General features: G+C 37.9%; 1 protein-coding gene across 2 annotated transcripts in view; it reads right to left on the minus strand.

Moving 5' to 3' along the window:
* pkn1b (protein kinase N1b) overlaps window positions 1-12648 on the minus strand; it is a 47172-nt gene that overhangs the window by 31110 nt on the left and 3414 nt on the right. Inside the window, exon 1 of one of the 2 annotated variants that reach the window (XM_077556988.1) lies at window positions 58-203. The exons of the other annotated variant lie outside the window; for it this stretch is intronic. Within the exon in view, the coding sequence (XP_077413114.1) occupies window positions 58-108 (51 nt within the window). The 5' untranslated portion in view covers window positions 109-203. Of the gene's footprint in view, window positions 1-57; window positions 204-12648 lie in introns of those variants that run through there. 2 annotated transcript variants of the gene reach the window in all.

Raw genomic sequence — 12648 nt, forward strand, 5'->3', positions numbered from 1 at the left:
CAATTACAAACACAATGTTCATGTTGGCGAGCATATCAATGTAAATGCAGTACTCACATCCTGGACCGTCTTTTTCTTGAAGCTTGCGTTCTTGTCAGCAGTAACCATCTATTAATGAGTTATTTTGCAGAATAAGGTATTTTGGTGGTTTTCTTGCTGGGTCTTATTAGTTTCTCCCGCATTGACATTTTGTTCCCGTGACCCACCACACTACAAAGCCACCTTTAATGTACAACCGTCACCAACTGCGTTGCTGCTTTGATACTACAGCCGTCTTTGATCTTGTGCACTTTACATTGCTTGAAATTGCAGCTGATTGCATCATCTTGATCCGATCTGAACAGAAACTCAACATTAGCTTCGAACTAACTGGCATTTGTGCAATTTTGACTAGATTCGACGGATTTGATTTGGGGAGACTTCCACCCTTTACCATTAAAAGATGCTATGTGGAAGATAGAAATTTGTTTAAAAGGGAAAACAATTCTGAATTGATATAGTTCCCAAGTGTCTTAATAACATGTCTGTGGCACGCGTTCCCCAAAATACTCCAGAGGTCAAGAATTACAGTTCACTTTAGGCATTCCATTTTCTTGTCTTTCTGAAATTTGGCCATTTTAAAGACATTAAATTGCAAGAGCAGAGTCCGCCCTCAAAGACAATTAGATATTATTATTTGTGGAGGCACCATTTCATACATTGAACTGTGTATATGTGGCTCATGGATGCATCACCAAACAAACAAAACATTAAAAAAAGTATTTTAACTCATTCACTGCCATTGACAGCTATAGACGTCAAAAATTCATTTAAACTATTTCTATTAGTTAATTTTTTCCCCATTTTTGTTAACAAGAGTATGAAAAAAAATATTGTTATTTTTAGACCAGATATAAAATTTGTGATTAATCATGAGTTAACTATTGAAGTCATGCGATTAATTACAATTAAAAAATGTAATTGCTTGACGCCCTAATTTTAATAATCTTTTCTTTTTTTTTGAAAAAATATTATTTTAAAAACGAAAAGAAAAGATTATTAAAAATTTGGTTTTTGAAAAAAGATAATTTAAAAAGAGAAAAGAAAAGATTATTAAAAATTTGTTTTTTGAAAAAAGATTACTTAAAAAGATTATTATAAATTAGGTCGTCAGGCAATAATTTTTTTTAATTTTAATTAATCACATTACTTCAATAGTTAACTCACGATTAATCACAAATTTTATATCTGTTCTAAATGTACAATAACAAAAAAAATTATAGGTTTTCATACTCTTGTTAAAAGTGGGGAAAATGTTAAACTAACAGAAATAGTTCAAATTAAATTTTGACGTCTAAAGCCATCAATGGCAGTGAATGACTTAACATGCCTCTTATCCAAGCTAGCACTGTTAGCCAACGTGAACCTGTGCATCCAATAAAACTTGATGCAGCTCTGCTTACCTTTTGGCTTTGCCATTATAGCTGATACATTGCGCCCATTTGGCCTGTGGGTGTTTTTGCATGACTGGGCCGCCGGACGGTGGCTGAATGGCCATTGCTGTTTATTACAAGCATGTATTCCTACTTATTATTAGAAATCATGGATATGTTGAACTCGCGCTATCCTGTATGGTTTGACTACTAGTGATTTTCAAGGACAAAGAGAGATGATTACTTGCTAATAAAGCAATACAATTAAGCACAGGTGTAATAATTTGGTGGACACAGCAAATTACAGTATAGACTTGTAAGATGTTCTTCATAAAGGAAAAGTCATGTCACCCTTGCTAAATTGGGCATCAGAAAAGTCAATGCACACAAACAATAAGGTAGTGTAACACTCAGCAGACTGGAATTATGACGTGCTTTCTGGCCCACTATGAATGTGCTAACGGCTTACAGAATGTACCTTGGACTGTATGTGTTGCCTGCTAATCCTTAAAATCCCTCATATTACGGAGGAATTGATGTTGCTCAATCTCCTCTTGCTGTTTTTCTACTTTGCAACATGGCTGCATGTACGCACTATACGGCCCCATCCACCACATGCATCGGCAAAATAATAACATGAGTGTCCGAATGTTTGAACGACGCACGTCTGTCTTTGTGTGTGCATGCGTGTGTGTGTGGTGCACTCTACAGCTGGGGAGGATCACAGCAACCTGAAGGGCATCTTTGTGCAGAAGTCCATCTTCTCAAAAGACTTCAGTAAATGCTTATGTTTGTGCTCCCGCCATTGTCCATTGTGGACTTGGCTGCAACAAACAGTTCCTCTGTTTCGGCTCAATAAGCCAACTAAAAATCTTCTCTGAGAAAAGTTGGGCAGTGCACATGCTTAACCTCCTTCTGTCATGCAATGGGATACAAGAAAGCTACTGCTACTATCATGCAAAGTATTTGCTATAAATTGGTTTGTATATCATTAACTGGTTTACTTCATTGTTCACTCCAATGCTATTGAGCACATTTTTAAGCAAATGCTTTTTCTTTTTTTTTTAACTCATTCACTGCCACTGATGGATACAGACGTCAAAAATTCATTTGAACTATTTCTATTAGTTTAACATTTTTTTCCCCACTTGTTAACAAGAGTATGAAAACCTAGAATTTTTATATTGTACATTTAGAACAGATATAAAATTTGTAATTAATCATGAGTTAACTGGTGAAGTCATGCAATTAACTACGATTAAAAATTGTAATCGCCTGACACCCCTAATTTTCACAATCGCGATTAATCACAAATTTTATATCTGTTCTAAATGTACACTATTTTTTTTCAAGGTTTTCATTCTCCTAACAAAAGTGGAAAAAATGTTAAACAAATAAAAATAGTTCAAATGAATTTTGGACGTCTATAGCCGTCAATGTCAGTGAATGAGTAAAAAAAAAAAAAGGGGGGGGATTTACAATAGATTTCATTTTTAAATGAAAATCCTGGCAGTTTGAGCCAAAATAGTTTGAGTGAGGTCAACTTCTATGTAGCCACTTCGATTCACCGAGACAACAATAACTGGAGGTGCTGAACAGCTCAGAGAAAAATTCAGACACTCCAATTTTCTCAGAAAAAAAAAGTTTGTTCTTCTTGGTTCAAATAATTGGTTTATTCTCTGGGAATAAATGTCACCAGAATCCAAAGAAAATAGAAATCAACAATGCACAAGGTTGATCCTTTGAAGTCTTGTGCGGTACAGTGAGCTTTTGTGCAACTTAAGAGGCATATTTTGCAAATTTGTGAATTCAATTTCTACCTTTAACTCTTCCCCCAAAAATTAAGCACCATTTAAGCATCAGAAAGATATTGTGCTGCAAGATGAACAACATTTAGTTTTTGGTGTTCACTCATGGTTTCCTGTTATAAACAAGGAAATCCAAAACATCATTTCAATTTATTTGTTTATTACAAACTTAAGTTCATAAAAGATGCCAGAGTCAAAATTTAGAAAGTAAATACAATCTGTACGGTGCAAAATACCGCCTCAAGAACTGTATAGTGATTATAAATGTGGATGTAAAATAACATTTCGTTAAAAAACACACACACACACCAGTTGGCCCAAAAAAAACAATGATTTTCTGTAAAATGCCACTAATAAAACATCCTAAGAAACAAACATCCCATTGGCTCTAATAGCTCAACAGGTTAAAATATTCCCTCAAATACTGAATGCAATTCATTTTTTTGTAAAACATGGCCATAGTTGTGCGTCAAATAAAGCTTTGGAATATGAATTTAAAAATCCACCTGTTTTGATCCATCCCAGTGGGTGGTCTACTGCAAATGACATCATAGTGCCTAAGGGCTCAAGTAACGACCTTCAGGGCTCACTCGTTTTTTGGGGTTTGGTCATATTATTATAAATAAATAAATAAATTATTATTTAAGACTTGCCTCTCAGTTTAAGGCAGATGCTCTACTTTAATTGCAATATGTTGCCAAGACACCTATGGAAAACATAGGCCGCCTACATACAGTATGTACCTTCATGCCGCTAATGTAAACATGATCCTAATGGACATGGGAAGCAGATTAAACATGATGATTGTGGAGTAGTGGAGGGGGATAAGAGGCCTATTTTATAATGTAGATGATTATCCCTCTAAACTGATTGTGCCGATTACGGGATGTGATGTGCAGATGTGAAGCAGTATAAGACAAAAAACACACACACGAATGTTGGCAAATTTGAGTGATATTAATTTCAGTGTCATGAAATGTATGACAACGAGACCTCATTTTGCCACTCCACAGGGAGACGTCAAGCACTGACCACAATATTAGATACCCGAATAGTCAAATGAGATTCAATACAAAAATTCTTTGTAAAATTACACCTCGTAAAAAAACAACAATTCATTTGTCCTGACTTCCAGTATGGGAGCATATAATCTGAGCTGATTTGCCACAGTTGTCAACGGCAGCAGTCCGTAATCTTTTTTACACCATGGACCGTTTTCACATAAATGTACATATTTTGATGGACCGTGCAGCCCGCAGCCTCATTGCTGCGGGCTGCACCGTCACCACCTCCCAAGTCGCGCCACTTTCGGCACATGCGCTTGAGCTCAACTGAACTGAAAAAAGGACAAATGGCACAACTCTTCTTCAGCCCCATAAAAAAATAAAAATAAATAAATAAAATAAAAAAAGCTTGGTATGCAAATCAGTTATTTTTAATTTTTATAAACGGACTAATCTAATTATTCTCCCCATATTCGAAACGTCGTTATCGTTATTGTATGTGAAATGCGTTGTGTTACAATTCATTTATTAGTTTCAAGGCTCAAAGTAAGTTTACGAGACGTTGTGGGGTGACTGGCTCTGAAAATGTCATTTGCGCACAGTTAGAGGCACTGTTGTTGTCGGACCTCGTCACAATAAAAGTGCCTTGACAGCTGGAATGGATATTGTCTTTTATTTTGGAGGTGCCGCGGGAAGTGTGTCACTGCGTCCTCCTTCCTTCCTTCCTTAAGGTTTAGCATTTTGGCAAAGACAACTTTGACAAGAGTGACAATCAAAATAACAGTAGAGATGTACCGAAAAACGGCTGCCATGTGGAGGGATTTGTTGACAATTCTGTTCCACCAACAACCATTAACATCGCGACTCCACAAACACCATAAGCACCATAACCGCCAAGTCAGAGCGATTAGCGACAAGCTCGCCTAGTGTAATTAATAGCGGCAAGTTGCCAACAATTGTATTTCTCTTATTTCACGAGTCCTAAACACGTGAACAGTAGGTGGGTTTCCATCCACCTATTTTTATGTAAATTTAAAGAATTGCGAAAAAGAAACTGAATGAAAACGCCAGAAATACAAAAAAAAGGCCCAAAATTTGCCAAAAAGGTTTATGCTTGGAGGGGGTGATTTGTGAAGCGTATCAAAAAAAGGAAAATGCGCATTTTGGCGATGGTTTTGTGACTACAAGACCAGATATACGTCGCACGTTTTAACCGATACTACGTCACACGCACGTTTGTAGTCACAATAAATGGCGGATGATAAAGTAAGATATGTTTGGGGAGACGAAGAAACACGATTCTTTATACAATTAATTAAAGAAAAAAACATTAATGCAATTTTAGAAGGCAAACTACTTCCGTTCAGTCCGTCAAAACCAACATTCCCACCTGGGACTCCCCATTGTCCCAAAGGTCCGTCACTACAACGTCATTTCGCGGCGCATACTCGCAAAAGAAGAGCGGATGGAAACGGGCATATGTCGCATGTCCGTTTTGCGCATTTTCACAAAATTCGCATAAAAGTTTTGAAACATTTGGATGGAAACCTGACTATTAATATCCAGTCTAGGCAAATCACACTGACGAGGCGATGGAGTCGAGGTCTGTCGGGAGCACCGAACTAATTCAATTGAGAACGATGTGAACATTTGTATGTGAATGATGCTAACCTATTGTTGGGCAGTTTTCAGACGTAAATCAATAATTAAACATGTCTTTAAATGTGTAGAATTAGAAACGGAAGATTTATCACTATACTCTCTTAATTAAAAGCGTACAAAAGTTTTTCAGAGAGATGAAGTGGAAGCTGATGATTTTGAGAAGGAAATGTAGTAGTAGTTATGGCAATGATTTTGGCCATGATAGCATTAAGCACTGCATATTTCATAGCATTGCCGATTTCTTGTATATACTGTATTATTTTAACCAGCAACAATCATAAAAAATGCCTGTGAAAGCCTGGAGGGTCTGGCTAGGACTGTCTACAAATTACCTATAGATGACATATGTGCCACCCTTAAACTTTTAACGCTGACACCTCGCAACAGATTACATGAACCGTGTTTTCATCGCAGGACGTGGAAGGGGGGTGGGGTCTTTCACAGGAACCGTCCTCTCAGCCGGCCCGCTTGTGGCTGCGTCTCCACTGCAGAGTACGACCCATTTCGCGACGTCACGAGTTTCGATCGACGCGTAAACGCCGTGCGACAGTTTCTCCCGTGACGTCACCCAAGCACCGCGCGACAAAAATCACAACGAGGAAAGAGAAAAACTTTACGTGGTTGCTCTTTTTATTTTGACGTGGATGGATGGTTTGAGTGAGACGAGACGGCGTTTAGATGAAGAATTTGAAAAGGCTGACTCGCAATTCACGAGTTTCGATCGACACGTAATCGCCTTGCGATGGTTTCTGTGACGTCACCCAAGCACGGCGCCGCAAAAATCAGAACGAGGAAATAGAAAAACTTGTGGCGGTCGCCGTTTTTTTCAGCTTTTTTTGATGTACTTGGCGTGGATGGATGGTTTGAGTGAGAGGAGACGACGTCTAGATGAAGAATTTGAAAAGGCTAACAGTAGAGTGGAACGAAAATAGGCAAAGGATTATTAAAAGAATTATTTTAGTGGAAGAGACTTAAGCCGAGAATGCATCATAGTCGCGCATAAAGGTAAGATAATTTTTTATACTAAATATTTTTTAGCTAATGAGCACAAAAGCCCGATCGGGAGTTTATCGGGCCGGCGGAGTACCTACCCTCGAGTAGGACAACCGCTCGTCCCTGTAAGTTCCTGTAAATGTGGCCCGGTTGGGAAGGCTCCTGCAGTGGAGACCCGCACATATGGGGCTGGCCCCGTAAATTTACCCCGAAGTTCCTGCGGTGGAAACGCGGCTATTAGCAAGTGGGGGTGATGGCACAAACTTAACTAATGCATGCAAATATAAAATGATGTTAAAATATACAGGACAGGCCAAAAGTTTGGACACACACACATCTCATTCAATGTGTTTGCTTTATTCTCATGACTACAGACGCTCCCCACCTTACGAACGAGTTACGTTCCGGACGATCGTTCGTAAGGTGAATTTGTTCGTAAGTTGCTTCAGTGCTATATTTTGTATTATAATTTATGTTTAAAGCCTATATAAGTATATTGAAGGTTTATATAAGTATGTTTAAGGCTTGTACAAGTAACCTGCATTGGTTTGTACTGAAAAAAACTTTTAATAAAATGGAGAGAATACGTACAGTACTGTATTGTACTACGTATGTTAGAGAGAGAGAGAGCGAAAGACACACACACAGTATGTACATGTACGTAATAAGATAAATAAAATGAAGTTTAACTTACTTTTGGAAGATGTACTCGATGCTTAAGGAGATGATGGAGGAGGAGGAAGAGGAGGATTTTATATCATGAGAGATTCTTCGTCGTCGCTGGAATCGGCTTCAAAAGTTATTTCCTGCTTCATGGGGACCGGTGTTTCTTCCTCCTCCTCCTCGCCACGTTGCTCAACCTCCAATGAGCTCTCACAGCGCCAATCATCGGTATTAGCGGCGGAAAGAAGCACTACGCGCAATACAAAATCTAACTTACAGCATTTCTTTTCGAACATTTTTCGACATACTGTACGCGCAGAAATGTTCGTATGTACCGTTGTTCGTAACTTGAATGTTCGTAAGTAGGGGAGCGTCTGTATTTACATTGTAGATTCTCACTTAGAATGAACACATGTTGTGTTATGTACTTAACAAAAAAAGGTGAAATAACTGAAAACATGTTTTATATTCTAGTTTGTTCAAAATAAAAATAGCCATCCATTTCAGGTGACTACTCTGGAAGCTCATCCAGGGTGCCAAAAAAAAAGATCAGAGCAAAGAGTGACTTTTTGGAAGAAACTAGAGTGTAAAACATATTTTCTCTATATGGGTCCTGTCTGTTTTTAGAGTTTGTAAAAAGAATCCTAAGCCTTCTGGCTGAGCAAGGCCTTGTCTTCAAAGAAACTACTTATTGTGGCCACTTTATTGTTGTTGCTCTAAATGTATTTTGCTGACAAAAGACTAGCTAAAAAATAAATATTAGCTAAAATGAGGTGGTCACATACAAGTAACTGGAGCCGAAAAGATGTTATTAACTCATTCACTGCCATTGACGGGTATAAAGGTCAAAAATTCCTTTTAACTATTTCTATTAGTTAAATTTTTTTCCCACTTTTGTTAACAAGAGTATGAAAACCTAGATTTTTTTTATTGCACATTTAGAACAGATATGAAATTTGTGATTAATCGCGAGTTAACTAGTGAAGTCATGCGATTAATTACGATAAAACATTTTAATTGCCTGACGCCCCAAATTTTTTATCTTTTCTTTTTTTTTATTCATTCACTGACATTGACAGCTATAAATGTCAAAAATTCATTTTAGTTTAACATTTTTTTCCCCACTTTTGTTATCAAGAGTATGAAAACCTAGAATTTTTTTATTGTACATTTAGAACCGATATAAAAGTTGTGATTAATCGTGAGTTAACTAGTGAAGTCATGCGATTAATTACAATTACAAATTAGAATCGCCTCTTGCCCCTAATTTTTAATAATCTTTGTTGTTTTTTTAATGAATTTATGGCAGTGAATGAGTTAAGTTGTGTCCAAACAACCACAACCCTGCACAACTTCCTCCTGTCTGGACTTTCCCTGTGCGGACACTGTATCCTATTCTTAGAGCGCCATTAATCCTTCTTCGGTTACCACTCGCAAAGTTTCCTATGCATTGTTAGTTGGTGGATTGAAAATGTCACAATGGCACCCGACTGCTTCTAATTGTGCCACTGTCTCAAAAAACGTACATGACAACAATGGCGGCAGTTTAAGTTACCTTTTCAAAGACCGGTGTGTATTTGTGCCACACTGCTACTAACTTGCCAACTGGTAATAATAGCCGGATTTTCCCGCTCTCCTGTTTTGGCCTCTGGATCCAGACAGGACAGGCAGGCCACTGTTAAGGATTGAGCCTCAGGTCTGTACTCCTCTTCAACCTGACACCACTGTTGTAGCGCAATAAACAGATACTGCATGACCCCAATACAGTGGTGAGAGAGCTTATCTGAAATGCATCCGTTGCAACCACAAGCAGGTCACTCATCCTTGGTTTCTATCAAGGATAGCTTCAACTTACTACGGTCAACACCAGTGCCTTTGCACATTCGGAAAAGCTCACAACACACATCTTACAGGCTATAATTGGCCACCACAGAGGTCATTTATAGCCGGACTCTGACCCAGATACCTTTCTTTTCGGACCCAGGTCGTAATACAAGGATGTGCGCACTCAATTGGCTTTCTTCTTCAGCAACCTGGGAGGTCTTTCCAATATGAAAAAGAAACTTTTCATTCTTCATTTTTCATACATTTTTAGACTTCTCTGAAGATATGAATAACAAAGATAGCATTATAAAATGAGTTTTCATTGATTGTTTGTCTATATACGTTTGACAGAATACATTATATGCAGGACAGCTTTCCTCAATTCAACTCAACTTTTAGTTATGAAGCACTTTAACTGAGGACCCCTCAGCGACCAGCTTTGACTCACCTCGCAGGTTAATGCGTGTAAACCACACACATGGACATGTCAAAATTACTGTTTACTGCGAAGGAGCAGCTCAGTCTTGAAACAACTTTCATAGTCTGATTATGCAAGTCTTGCCGTTTGTTAACAAACTGAACTTTTGAATCAAAATTACAGCTTTGCATGCTTTGTAATTGTAAAACTGAAAGATTTTCACAGTTATCACCAGCGATGGGTACCCTTCACATTTAAACCGGTACTGATCCAATACTCTGTAGCTGGGAATTGATACCGGTACTCAACGGCACCAATTTTCGGTACTTTTGTACTCTCCATCTCTCTTTTTTTTGTTTTGTGTGTGTTAAATTTTGTTTATTAATTTTGGTGGTAGTAAATGTTCATCAATGTTTAAAGCAACACTAAATAGGATTTGAACCTTCAATTCATATTTTCATAATTCTGCTGATGAAACATTGACTTACAGCTAGATTAATGAAACCTTTGTCATGGCCTGAGGGGGTCTGTATCATTTTTACTGGCACTAAACAACTTTGAGGTGGATGGTGTGAACACATAAAAAAATTACAAACGTGCAGACTGCTTTACGGCATACGTCCTTTTCCCAGTCGTTCCTGAAGGAAGTCGAGTCAAACATCTACGCACGATTACTGTTATCATGCAGAAGCTACAAAACACCCCAAGAAACGAAGATTTTCGCCCGAGGCGACAATAATAATAATGATGATAAAACGCCTACCTGGAGGATTTCACTCGCTGGCGAGGTGGAAGACGGGGGATTTCCAAACAACGCTCCCTGTGCGGGGACTCGGCTCTTTTTAGAAGGTAGCTTTCCATGCTATGATATTATATACTGTGTGTGTGTATATATATATATATATATATATATATATATATATATATGTTATAATTATAATTTTAGCTATTGGAAAATTGCATGGTAGCAATAAGAAGCCATCAGCTTGATAGTTCGCCTTTCCACACTGACCCGACCAGCCAGGCAACACTCAAAAGTTGTGTTCTTGTTTTTCTTTTTGTAACACTCCCCTGCGTGCAAGGAGACGCAGCAGGATTTGCACAACAGATTAGTTTCACTTGCGATGGCTCCTTTCGCGTGCAGACGTTACACTTTCTTGACGGCCTTTTTTTCCGGGGAATAGCAAGTAGCAGACTGTACCCACTCCTCCGATGAATATGCATTGGACTCGGGGCACTCTTCGTCGTCCGATTGAACGTCCGCCTGTGCAGAAGTGCTCGGTTGTGCTCCGCGTTTTCCAGTGTTAGCATCGCTAGCCGGTGAACCTTTATGATGTCGTCATAGCCGCCGCGTCAACGCTTGCAACTTCAGCGTCAACCTCGGAGTCACCATCATCATCATCGATGATGATCATCGTCGTCATCAATGTGCTCTTTAGCGTTGGTCGATGCTTTTCGTCTTTGAAAAAAAATGCTCGAGCGTGAGCCGCTTGCAACCGGTCGCCATGTTCTCTTCCCTTCCCCAGCCATTGTCCCCTCTAGCTCCGCCTCACGTCTTCTACTGACGCCTACCCAATCTTGTCAAAAGAGAGTCATTGCTGCCATCTAGGGGCCAAAAATAGTCTTTAGGGTAACTAGATCTGCTTGAAACTTTCACCACAGCTGGCCAAGGCTTTCCTCCACCCGTTTCAAAAAAAAATAAAAAATTGGATGACGTCTTTTAACGTCATTGGCGGCCCTCCGTAGGTTTTTACTTGACGTCTTTTAACGTCCATGGCAGTCAAAGAGTTAATAGTAAAATCTTTTTTTTTTTTTTAATAAATGTAACAATTACCTTTCAATATATAAAACATGACAAATAAAAAATAAAATAACATTTCATTCAAATGAGCCAGAGAGGAACAGTAAAATAAAGGTTTAACATTTTACAATTACTGAAGTATAATTAGTAAAGTGTGAATCAAAGTTTTGTGCCAACTTGGAGAACATTTGAGACAGTACTTAGTAGAAACAGCATTATTTATGATGTTTTCATTTGTTAAACATAAACAAGAGGACTTGAGACATTTTATAACTTGTCTTAAACACATGTATAAATTATATGCTTAGTGTTTACAGGAGGAAACTTGTATTATTTTTTTTAAAATAAAGAATTATAATTGTATTTCAACAAAATATGCCTCTGCCAAATCTAACATTGGGGTCTAAGGAACTGAGCGATAAAAGAAAAAGGGGGTCTTCAAAGCAGCACATACCGTCCGCTTGTTTATTTTTTTTATTTTTATTTGTTTACTTATTAAAAAATAGCCATTTATCTAGGGGAAGGCTAGGAAACATTATTATTATTATTGTACAGTATATTATAGGGGTGTTTTGTGATTCGGCAATATATCACGATATTACAACACGCATTTGTCGAATCGATTCAATATGCGGCTGAATCGATTTTTAAACATCAATTTTTTTTATGGGAATATTCAACAAAACGTCTTACTTAGGGTTAGGATTTACACATTAAGCATGGAAGAATGATATATTAATGTAACATTAAGCCTTAATATTTGATTTCAGTGCTGTTCAAACATGAAACAGACTGCAACCTGAATTTTCAGATAAATACATTTTCATACAAAGCTTACAGTGTACATGTACAAGTTTACTAGTTAGTATTTTCTAAATCTGAGTTTAAAAAAATCGCAATAATCAATTTAAAGATTAGTATCGGGATTAATCTGTATCGAATCCAATCGTGACCTATGAATCGTGATACGGATCAAATCGCCAGGTACTGGGCAATTCACACCCCTGGTATATTACATCATGCTAATTCTCACAATCAGTAACCAATGGTAGCGTAGAGTGTA

Source organism: Vanacampus margaritifer, chromosome 2 (genome assembly GCF_051991255.1).
Source record: "Vanacampus margaritifer isolate UIUO_Vmar chromosome 2, RoL_Vmar_1.0, whole genome shotgun sequence".
Classification (NCBI taxonomy): domain Eukaryota; kingdom Metazoa; phylum Chordata; class Actinopteri; order Syngnathiformes; family Syngnathidae; genus Vanacampus; species Vanacampus margaritifer.